The sequence below is a fragment of the Dromaius novaehollandiae genome, chromosome 17, assembly GCF_036370855.1.
Source record: "Dromaius novaehollandiae isolate bDroNov1 chromosome 17, bDroNov1.hap1, whole genome shotgun sequence".
NCBI classification, from domain to species: Eukaryota; Metazoa; Chordata; class Aves; order Casuariiformes; family Dromaiidae; genus Dromaius; species Dromaius novaehollandiae.
In genome coordinates, this window is record NC_088114.1 from 11,605,496 (window position 1) to 11,617,088 (window position 11,593).

General features: G+C 39.4%; 1 protein-coding gene across 3 annotated transcripts; it reads left to right on the forward strand.

The window, feature by feature from the left end:
* Nucleotides 1-669: 669 nt before the first annotated feature.
* On the forward strand, nt 670-11,065 carry LOC112992785 (solute carrier family 2, facilitated glucose transporter member 11-like). Of its 3 annotated transcripts, XM_026116020.2 has the most exons (13): nt 670-688; nt 975-1,040; nt 3,062-3,160; nt 3,864-4,024; nt 5,634-5,758; nt 6,026-6,155; nt 6,717-6,865; nt 7,415-7,602; nt 8,413-8,523; nt 9,152-9,253; nt 9,434-9,509; nt 10,254-10,381; nt 10,713-11,065. In XM_026116020.2, the coding sequence occupies exons 2-13, from the start codon at nt 1,017-1,019 to the stop codon at nt 10,917-10,919; spliced, it is 1,500 nt and encodes a 499-aa protein (XP_025971805.2). In that variant the 5' UTR covers nt 670-688; nt 975-1,016; the 3' UTR covers nt 10,920-11,065. The 3 variants fall into 3 exon arrangements, with proteins under 3 accessions (XP_025971805.2, XP_025971806.2, XP_025971804.2); XM_026116021.2 differs by lacking the exons at nt 670-688; nt 7,415-7,602 and having other exon boundaries at nt 824-1,040; nt 8,387-8,523; XM_026116019.2 differs by lacking the exons at nt 670-688; nt 975-1,040 and having other exon boundaries at nt 3,035-3,160.
* The last annotated feature ends 528 nt before the right edge of the window (nt 11,066-11,593 follow it).

Sequence of the window (11,593 nt, forward strand, 5' to 3'; positions counted from 1 at the left end):
TGAAGACCTCATAACAACGGGAGAAAGGGCAGGGCAGCACAGTATGCTATATTTCAGACATTAGCTAGAGCATCTGTGAATAGTCTTTGCATGTGATGTATACTGTAATAAATATGGCTAGTTGCATCCACCAAGACCTTTATGATTTCTTCATCTTTTTTGACTGACGTGTAAAGGCCAAGCGATATCTAAGCCATTTAGCAACCTAATACATACAAAACCCTCTTAACTACGAAGTAAATCAAGGTAGAGACTAAGAATTTTCCAACTGAAGGAACAGACAGCACTCCACCTACGGAGGTTACAGGACTGTTTCAAAGCAATCACTTTTTTCTCACAGACAGGAAAAGAAATAGACAGACTAGTGGCAAATGCTAGTGATAAGTATGTTGAATCTTACTCGCCCAGTAAAGGAAAAACAGTATTAAATATTTATCTGATCAAGTCTGGTGTGCTGCTGTAGAATAGTTAAGTTTATGCCCCATTTCAAAATGATGGAGCATTTCAATTCCTTTAAGTAATGATTAAGTTCTGATGTGCTCCAGTTGCCATCACATGAAAAGAGAATAACTCTTCCCCGTTATATGTCAAAGTCCTATAGTCCACTGTCCAAACCCCATCTAAGATTCCCAACAGATAACATCGTCTCTCCATTTCTCAGCTCATGTTGAAAACCAAGCAAGCTATGGTTATTGGAATCCTGTTTAAAATTGCTGTCTCGGTTCCCTATCCCCCTAGCACAGGACAGAGTACATGAAGTGTTGAGGTTCCCTCCAAAGGAGACCATCTTGTTTACTTGGGCTAGACATAACTGTTGGTTGAAATATTTAATCCAACAATTCTAAACTTTGTACAACAGCTGAAATAGGTGTAATTAACTCAAAAACCTTTGAAGTAAAATTTAACTTCAATAACATGGGACTAGCTCACTGACACTGCTATTGCATAATGTAAGCATTTGGTTCTTTTGGCAGGGACTAGCCAGTAAGCAACAGGAATCAGCTCTTTCGTAGTAGATGGCTACCTTCTCCTCTGACCTGGTGAGTATCTGGTCACTTTTTCTTGTGGCCCTAACTTATAAAAGACAAAGCTAGCATAATAACAAAGATCCAGAATCCTTAAAGAGTGTAAGCTATTCTGGGACAGAGGCCATTTTCTCTTCTGCATTTAAACATCACCAAGAGAACAATGGGGCCTGGGGCTATGGAAAGGTCCTTTCAGTGCAACAAGATTAAGTAAAAACTAATAGAAGTCCTGACAGTTCTACCAAGACAAAGCTATCGTCCTTTTGTGTTCTGATATACTGAAAATAATATCAATTAGTAGGCATTCTGATTACTTTCTATGATTACTTCCAAAGTAATGAAGAGATTAACTGTACTGCAAAAGGCTAAGAAATACATGACATAAACTTTATAAGAAATAAGTTCATTTCATCCAAAGATAGATAATATCATCCGTCAAGAGTTCCCATAGTCTTAAACAGGAGAGAAGAGATAATGTATTTCTCGCTCCATTTCTCAACTGCCAGCAAGAAGCTATTTTGCTTTCCTTTGTTGATCTGTTGATTTTGAAAACTGTTGATTTGTGAGTTTATCGCAAAAATAGAAGTGAACAGGTGAGTTATTAATTTATATTTCAATGCTTTTGCCAATTAGCAAATCCACTGAATTTCAGACAGGATTTTTAACGGAATTCAGAGTCTTAAGATCCATTAGCTTCTTGCTTCTTGTCACAGATAACTTGGAAAATCCAGCTGTGGGCTAATTAACTAACAAGCCCTTGAAAGATGGGCCAAAGCAGCAGAAAAAGGGGCGTTCTTCTAAGTATCTCCCAGTCCAGCATTATTTGCACTTGCATTACCTTGTTCCTGTCTGACTGCACTTTCCACCAGCTCCTCTGATCTTAAAATGCTAACAGGAAGCTGTGAGATGGTGCAGTTTGTATTTGACACGAAAGAGATACAGAGCACAATGTCCTCTATACAGAGTCAGTGTTACTGCCCTGGTACGTAACATGCTGAATAAAAAGGGACAGTGAAATAAACTCTGGAGGACCCTGCACAGATCCTGACAGGGCTAAAATAATGATTGTTCTAGGTTTGATCTGATGGATACAGTCTAAGCTATTTCAGGAAGATTCCATCTAGCCTTCCAGGCACCTGGAAGCAGGCCAGATGGCCAGTGGTATCACATACCTCAAAAAGGTCTAAGTAGTTATGTGTTACATATTTTCCTTATTTACAGATAAAATTATTTCATTTATCAAAGCAGCTAGCCCATCTCCATCCCTAATCCTTGGCCAAGGCAATTACAGGCAGACACTATCACCCTAGACTGGAAGATGCCAAGCCCTTCAATATGCTAGCACCTGCTTTTATCGTTAAATAAGAAGAAAAAATAAAATATTGAGGAAAAAGAAGTGAAATCACAAACCAAATTCAGGAAGAGTTTTGTATGAATGCAATTACAGGGGCTGCTCCAAATTATTATCCTCTCTTTATTAAATTGTAGCCTATGACTTTCTGAAAAAGATGAATAGTAAAGAGATCTTTTCATTATTATGCTTAAAGACAGGACACGGGCAGGAATTAGAGCAGAGAGTACAAGAAAAAATTGTTGATTTTTAATGCGTTGTTTTTGTGGCATAACATTATGGTTTGATATACGTACATTACTGGAGACTGCAGACAAGAAAACTGCTGTCCCCTTCCTCATCCCGGGCTGACATGTTTGTCCAGCCAACCTGTCAGATACTGCAATCATATAGTGAGAGCTGTACTATCAGGAACATTTTGTTAATCTCTTTCGCATACTTTCAAGCAAAGTGGTGGACTATCATTCTTATATTAGCATGTAGTCTTGCTATGGCACTGTGGCCAATGATTGCATTTTGGCAGCAGGTCAGAGGGCTTTTGGAAAAATGTTTACACCCAAGAGGATTTAAAGTGAACAATGTAGATTTCCAGAGGGGAAGGGCAAATGTGGCTAAAAAGAATCACAGCCCTGTGTGAATCTACTTTTATGAGAAGCTGATGGACCGTTGTGTTTTCTCTTTGCAGGTTCAGTTCCAAGGACTATTTCAAATGATCTTAGTGCTGGGAATCGGTGGTAGTTTCCCATATGGATTCCATATTTCTGTAATTAACTATCCTTCTGTGGTAAGTAGCTGTCTCCCTGGGGCTGAAAGCACAAAATGGAGAGCCTGAGCTAAAGATAAATCTCACACTTACTGGGATGAAGTATCTATTCCTTTTCTTCACGTAGCAGTAAAATCAAATGGGCAGAGCACCTTCTCTCCTCTGAAGAACAGGATGTTACTTTCAATTTTAAATAAATTGTTACCACACAGCATATAAACTTCCAATAGAAGGCAGCTGCTAAAAGGAGCTTTCAACCTTTCCAAACTGATTTGCCAGAAAAAGGTGTGTGTGTGGGGGGGGGGTGTAGAGCCCATTGTGAAAGATAAAGTCTCTCACTAAACTCTTCCTGAACTGGATTTGTGATTTTACTTCTCCTTCCTTAGTGTTTTAGTTTTTCTCCTTATTTAATTACGAAAGATTAGCCATTCTGCTAATGTGTAACCCAAGCCTTCCTACATTTCCTGAATTTTAGCAGATACGACTTTCTGAAAGTCGTATGAAATGTGACACAAATGAAGCACATTTTCTGTCTTTAGAACTTACTGACTGACATAAATTTGAAGATTTTGCAATGTGATCTCAGCTAACCTGCTTGACCAAGGGAAGCTAGTCTCTGAAGAAGTCTAATGTTAGAATCACAGATTAGAACTGAAGTACAGTAACCAAATAAGACGAAGGAAGCTGATACCATCATCCAGTCAAATCGCATTTTATTTTTCAGCACATCAGGAAGTTTATTAATGAAACATGGATAGAGCGAAATGGCTCTCCCCTTCATCCGGAGACAATCATGCTGCTGTGGTCCTTCATTGTGTCTGTTTACGGGATAGGAGGACTCCTGGGGAGCCTCTGCTGTGGCTATCTGACTACAAAATACAGGAAGTAAGTGTTTCTTGTAATAACTCAATAATCAGAGTATATAAAGAACAAAGAAATAGCAAGGTGAATGGATAAACCTTTTCTTCTTGGTTGAAACATTCTGATTGAAGACTAAACTGATTTTGTTTGCCATCACAGCCACTTCTTTCAAGTAGCAAACAGTCTTTTATCTTGTTTATCTGAGCCCTCCCCTAGTGAACTGTATTTCCGTAAAGGATGGATTCACCAGCATTGGATCAGTGCCTCGGGGGGAACAGCATAGTGTAACTACCTCTCATTCTGTTCAAGATCCCACATGACTCCCATAAAGATCTTCCAAGCGCAACAAACCCCCAAAAAGGAGCTGTGTGTCTTGTGTTGTAACATGTTATATGCAGTTTCTCTAACCACTGGGAATAGAATATGTAGAAGACTTCCTTAAGTGTCAAAAAAGAGTCAGATTTCCACTTAAATACACTCATTCTGGGGTGATGACCTTATATTAAATATTCATAACTAATCTAATAAAAATGTGAACAGAATAGAAAAATTAATTTGCCTATAACTGCTCTGTAAAGATACAATCTGCACAAACTAAATTCTCAAAGAGACAATTCCCTTCTTGGCCATCCATTTTACTGAACGTCAGTCCCAAACTTTCTTTCCCTCTGGATGGAGAAAGGATTCCTCACCAGTCTGGTCTGTTCTCAGTGCCTTGTGTGTAACACCACTAATTTCATTTGCAGAGAAATTGGCAAACAGATCTACTTGGTGTGACCCACTTAAAGATCTGCTCCACCACCCACTGATCCAGAGGCCCCTCATATGGGTCTCAACAAACCATCTTAGCCTGCCTGCAATTGTGTTCTTTCCTATCAGGTAAGTGCCCCCAAGAAATTTCTTGTGGGACACTGCCTCATCCCACACTCAGAAGGTCTCCTGAGACTGGCTGGAAACAAGATCACATTCTTCTCCTGTGTGTTATTTAACACACCATAACCTAGTTGCTGAACCACAGTTTTCCAAATAGAGGATCTCTGTGAGTTCTTAATGCGTGCAAGAGGGCTCTTGACTAGCAAGCATCAGGGCAAAACAACTAGATGCAAAAGGCTATTTGACGTGAGCCTGACACATCAGGGTCATGAACACAACCAGCCCACAACTCACACAGAGTGCCTTTCGAATCATGCCTGTGGAAAATGCTTTCTGTCACCTCCCAACACCTCAGATCACATCCACTTGGCAAGAGTACCATTAATATGAGCCGTTCTGAAATGGGAGCCATGGAGTCACGTTATTTCTGGGGAACAACCTCATATTTTATGAGGAGTTCTAGCCATTTAAATATTTTGGTGATAGCATGGGCCAGTGATCTCTTTCCCTACTTGGACCATGTAGAAATGTGGATAGAGTGTTTCAGATGTTTAAATTCTAAGCTAAAACGTATTAATGAATTCAAACCTGAAGGATCCCGAAATGTTAAAGAACTACTTTGATTATCCAAAGTCAAAATTCTTTCAGCCATTCCTCAAACCAGTGGGAATGGCTGTACTGTGCTTCCTGCCACAGCAAGATTAGTCAAAAGAGTACAAGATAGTCTCATTTTATACTAATTTCTCATATTTTTTTTCAGAAAAAAGTGCCAAATGTGCACCAACCTAATCATGCTGGTAGCTGCACTTTTCATGGCCTTCAGTAAAACAGCCAAATCCTTTGAGATGATTCTGGTTGGACGCTTTCTCTATGGCATTGGTACAGGTATGCACCCATGCTGCTGCGGATAGCAAGCATCCTTGCTGTCCCAGCATTGTCTCTACAGTTATCATCGTTCTTGAAGGATGATTTGTAAAGTACCCAGTGAATATACTAAACACTTAACAATTGTGAAAGATACCATTCCTGTTGCAAGAGATTATAAACCAAATACCAGGCAGAGTGAATGGAAACCATGTAAGAGAGCATAGAGTGAGAAAGTTCATCTTTCCTCAGTATTCTAACAGTCATTTGTCCTCTTCGCTGTTTAAGGGTTTTCTCTCAATATACATCCTCAGTATGTAGGAGAGATTTCACCCAAGAAGCTGCGTGGATTTACCAACTCCACAGTTGCTGTTTTTCTGACACTAGGAAAACTCACAGGACAGGTTATTGGACTACGGTAAGTTCTGCAATCTTTCTAACAGCTTTTACTACAAAGTAGCAGAAATCTTTTTACAAGCCTATCCTCTCACCAAATCAGTAAAAAATCCTTTCATCTTCTCCAAAGCAGGCCTTAGCTTATGCCAGAAGAAAAAAATTGACTAAATTTGAGGAAAACAAATGGTTTTAAATGTAGTAGAAAGAAAAATGAATTACTCATAACTGGATTTCTTTTTATTGCCACATGGGACTTCCCTTAGAAATTCACATTTACATGAAAACTCTTAGCAAGATGTTTCAGTACTGTAGTCAAACAGCAGTCAAATCACTCTCATCAGCTCTCTAAACGTCATAATGGACCCTAATGATCATAAGAAAGTTTTTCAAGATGTAAAAGAATTTCATAAAAATTGTCACCAATAAAAATAGCCAAATCTGCAAAATTTACCAAATAATCAATTCAGACATTTGCTCCACTGCACCCAAGAATGGAATTGAGCAAATCCTTATCACTCCTAAAAACTTCTTGAACATTCATTACATTATTTTAGCATATTTTTATTTTGCATATGCTTTGCAGGGAGATTTTAGGAAGCGAAGCCTTGTGGCCATGGCTGTTAGCATCTAGTGGACTTTCAGCATTGGTTCAACTGGTTACTCTCCCATTTTTCCCTGATTCTCCATCCTACCTCCTGATACAGAAGAGTAATGAGGAAGCCTTCAGGAAAGGTAGAGTATCCACTTTCCTCACTTATTTCACTTCATTTGATAAGTTACAGCAGAAGCCTGTGTAGAAGACAAGAAAGCAGGGCAGATCTGTACAGCACGCTGCAGCGCCATGTAGTAATACCAGAGGTAGTTCTAAATAAAACAGCTGAGGTACCTAAAGCAATATATCTGTATTAACCTGGGACTTCACTCAGGCTAATTTAATCAGTTAAGAACAGAAAGATATATATCAGCATGGCTAATATTTCCCACTACTTTATTTCCTTAAAGTAAATGGTTTAGGCAGTTCATTTATTATTAAATAAAATGCACTTAAATGTTTATTTAGTTTAAAAGTAAGTCAAATCAACATTAGAAAGACATGCTATACTGACAGCTGTAGAGACAAAACTCTTCCAATTGCCCATTGACCCAAGACCAACCAAGTGACAGAAGCAAACAACAACACGTAATGCTGCCAATGTGTATGCAGACTAAAGGATTTAATTTAACCACTCATGATGGAGTTATACTGCTAGAATAATCCACTCCCCTCTTTCTCCTGAACAGCTATTAGAAAGCTCTGGGGGGAAGGAGACCATCAAGCAGAAATTGATGACATCATGAAGGAGAAGGCTGCAATGGCAAGCACTAAAAGCTTGCGTGTCCTCGAAGTAATAAAAGAACGATCTTTGCGCTGGCAACTTTACATTTTGATGACTGTCATGACCACCTTGCAGCTCTGTGGAATCAATGCAGTTGAGTGCCTTCTTTATCTCCAGAACAAGAGACAACATTAAACAGCATCAGAAAACCCTCTAAGTTACTGTTTGTTAGAGCAACTTAGAATCAGAGACTTATAGAATTATTTACATTGGAAGGGACCTTTGCTCATCCAGTTGATCTCCCCCGCTCAAAGCAGTGCTACTTTCAAAGTTAGATCAAGTTGCTCAGGATTTTGTCCAGCTGAGTTTTGAATATCTCTGGGTATGGAGATTCCACGACCTCTCTGGGCCCCTTTTCCAGTGCTTTAACATTCTCACTGTGAAGAATCTTTTCCTTATACAGAGTCCAAATCTTCTTTACTGCAACTTGTGTCCACTGTGTCTCCTCCTTTCACTGTGCACCTCGTGGAAGAGTCTGGCTATATCTTCTCTATAACCACCTGCAATTGGACCCCACCTTTGCCTTCTCTTCTCCAGGATAAATAAACCCAGCTCCCTCAGCCTCTCCTCCAATGTTATGTGCTCCCGCTCCTTATTTTGGTGGTTCTCAGTCAAACTCGATTCAGTTTTTCAGTGTCTTTCCTGTACTGCAGGGCCCAAAACCGAACACAGTCCTCCTGATTGTGATTTCACAAGTGTCATGCAGAGGAGAATAATCACTTCCCTCAAGCTCTTGGCTATGCTCTTACTAACATAGCCCAATCTGCAATTATCCTTCATTGCTGAAAAGGCACACTGTACTTTCATATTAATGTCAACTTCACCAAGAGAGATGGACAGTGATATGTATCAGGATTGCAACGTGTTTTTTTCACAGGTGCATTTTCTCTCTGCATTTTCCAGATATACTTCTATTCTTTTGAAGTATTCCACACAGCCCAGTTTGAAGAACACCTTATCCAATATGTGTCCCTAGGAGTTGGGTTGTGCGAATGCTTATCTTCTATACTATGTGTAAGTCTCTTCCGACTAGGGTTTGGAGGAAAAAATTAACATAGTTAATGATTGTACTTCTTTTTTATAACCGTGATCAGGAAACACTGCTTTTTTTGCATAATTGAAGACATCTTTTCTTGCCTCTGCAAAACTATATGCAGGATGAAAGGCAGCTGTTTTTTCAAATTATTTTGCATGACTGGATGTCTTTAGACTCATTTTTATTCCATAAAATTATTTTCTCACTCTGTTACAAACAATTCCTAGAGCAAGTGCTCTGTGAGAAGACATGAGCAGATCAAGAGAATCAGAGTCACAGCTCCAAAGGAACATGAGTCTTGATTAGGTGCATCAACTGATGTTTCTGATTAGATGTGCAGGTGTATATGTGTGCATGCACAATTTGATGTATATATGCATGCAAGAAAGGGAACTGTCTCAGAATAGAAAAGGAATGATTAGTAAATACAGATTTGAAGAAACTAATAAAATCCATTAGGAGTTTAGAGACTCTCAAATGACATTGATTTTTGACTGTATTAATCAGATAAAACTTTTGTTAGGAACACAGGGAGAGGGAAGGAACTATTTCATTTGAGAACTAAGATTTTTGACATGTGAGGCATCTGTATTTTCTGCTTTTCAGACCACCCTTATAGAGCGTTTTGGGAGGAAGGTGCTGCTATGGGGAGGATATACACTGATGTGTTTTGTACTAGTGCTCCTTACCATGACCCTCTCACTGCAGGTAAAGAGACAGCAGCCTTCTGGCTACTCACCCAGCATCAGCCAGCCTTTCTGGTCTTGCCTTACAGGCAGGACTTTTTCCTTCAGGATAAGCAAAAAAACTGTAGTCAATAGCAGAAAATACAGAGCACTGCTACTCTGTCATGTATCTAACTGATATCACTTTGGTTTTTCGCTTTAGCACCAGTTCTTTTGGATGCACTACTTCAGTGTTATCTTGATCTTCCTATTCGTTATCTTCTACGGAATTGGACCGTGTGAGTACATCAGTGGTAATATTGGGAGGAAGTTGTATATCATATTAGTTGGTTACACAAACAACAGAGGAAGAATGGACTAGTCCCATGGTAAAAAGGTTCTAGAAAGCAAGGAGAAAAAAGTCTCAGCCCTGTGAACTCAATAATATCCGCAGACATGTACAAGAGGGAGAAAGGAAAAGGACACAAATACTTGCAATTTTATGGCTGATCACAAGATCTGAATAAATCAGAATAGAGTATCATCTTCTCCAGAGGATTTGAAAAAGAAATTTCAGAAGTGTTTTTAAAATACTCAGCTTAAAAAAGAAAAAAGGATTCCAGGAATCGCTAGGTACATCATATTAATCCTACCCTTCATTAACTTAGTGAGCAAAACTTTGTACCTACAAACATGCTTTAGGTCAGGCTTCAACTGACCACAGAGCCAGCAGGGGAGCTGGTTTTATAAACTACTGCATCAATAATGGCTACCAATGCGATAGGGAACTGCACAGATCCAGTGGCACCAAGAAAAGGATTCAAGTATGTGCATTTGAAACCTGAAGTCCTAAATTAACAGCTGTAGTCCCTTTCTGGAATGGTCTTTTAGCCTCATGGCTGAGGCCACCTGCCAGCAGGCCATCCATTCTGCCTTTCCATCATTTTCTACCATCACTATTTTGAGGATCTTTGGCAGGAGAAAGGTGCACTGAAGAACTAAGGAAACGTGTATCTTGCTTGTGTTTTGCTTTTCTGTTTCAGCTGGAGCCACTGTATCCATCATGGTTGAAATCTTCAGCCAGTCATTCAGACCATCTGCCTTTCTGATTGTTGGCTGCATCAATTGGATGGGGCTGTTTGTACTTGGAATGATTTTTCCACTGATTGTTGTAAGTGACTCTAACCAGATCCCTCCCTCCGGTCTAATCCATTTCTGAAGGAACAAAACAACAGGACAAGGAACAAAACAACAGCAATGCCATGCGAAGCTTAGGGCCCTGTCCAACTACCCAGCCCTGCTCAGGGGCCCCCTGGGTCTCTGCCACAAGCAGAGTCAGGCTATACGTGGCCAGTGGAAACTCCTGGTTTGATACCTTTCCTGATTTGTTTCTTGAGCCCACCTTTGAATCTTAATTACTAAGATACAGACTGGCACCCAAGGGCAGGAAAACAAAATGAGATTCTTATTTTCCTTACAGTGTCTCTCATTTCTGTTTGTAGGATAACCTTGGACCCTTTTGCTTCCTTATCTTTTTGGGAATCCTTGCTTTATCAGCAATTTTCATCTACCTGTACCTCCCTGAGACCAAGGGAAAGTCAATCATGGAAATAAGAGCAGAGTTCAATAAGTTAAATTTTGGAAAAAAAGAAACCTCAGTCACAGAAAATAATTTTCCTAAGGAACAGCTGTTCTGCACCAAACTCTGAACGTTCAGAAGAAAAATTTGCATCTCTTAGAAAAGACAGGAAACACTGTTGCAATAGAACTAAAAAGGAAAAATTAAAAACAGACTGCAAACTATACTGTGTCTTATTCCTATTGTTTTTAAAAATATACAGATATGAAATTCCTCTCGCTAGACTTTTATTTCTTCCTGATATCTAAACATTTTCCCAGGAAATTCCATCATTCAGTTTTAAAATCTACTGTATATAAAGAGATTTTTTTCTAAAAAATAAATCTTATATGCTAATGTACTTTATGAAGTTTTAAAACATTTCGTGCACAGTCCATAAGGCCCAATCCCCCTTCAAGAACCTTTGTACAGGCTGTCCTCAGTCCTCACAGCTCTTGATCCACAACTGTAGGCCTCAGCTGGTGTCCCTTGTTTCCAGGATTCTTGTTCAGTGCCATGTATACTTAAATGAGACCACACTAGTTCTAAGCACCTCACTGTCAGGAAACTCTTGACAAATAGTTCACAGAAGAATATCAGAAATATGAAGGGCTAAGTGGAATAATATAAGGAGGCAGACTAAGGAAAGGAAGGATTTAACCAACTAAATGATCATCAGTCAGGAGGCAGGGGAAAAATAGAAGTCTAAAATATTTGACTAGCAGGCTGATAGAGTAAAAGCTAGATAAATGGTTTAGGGTGACC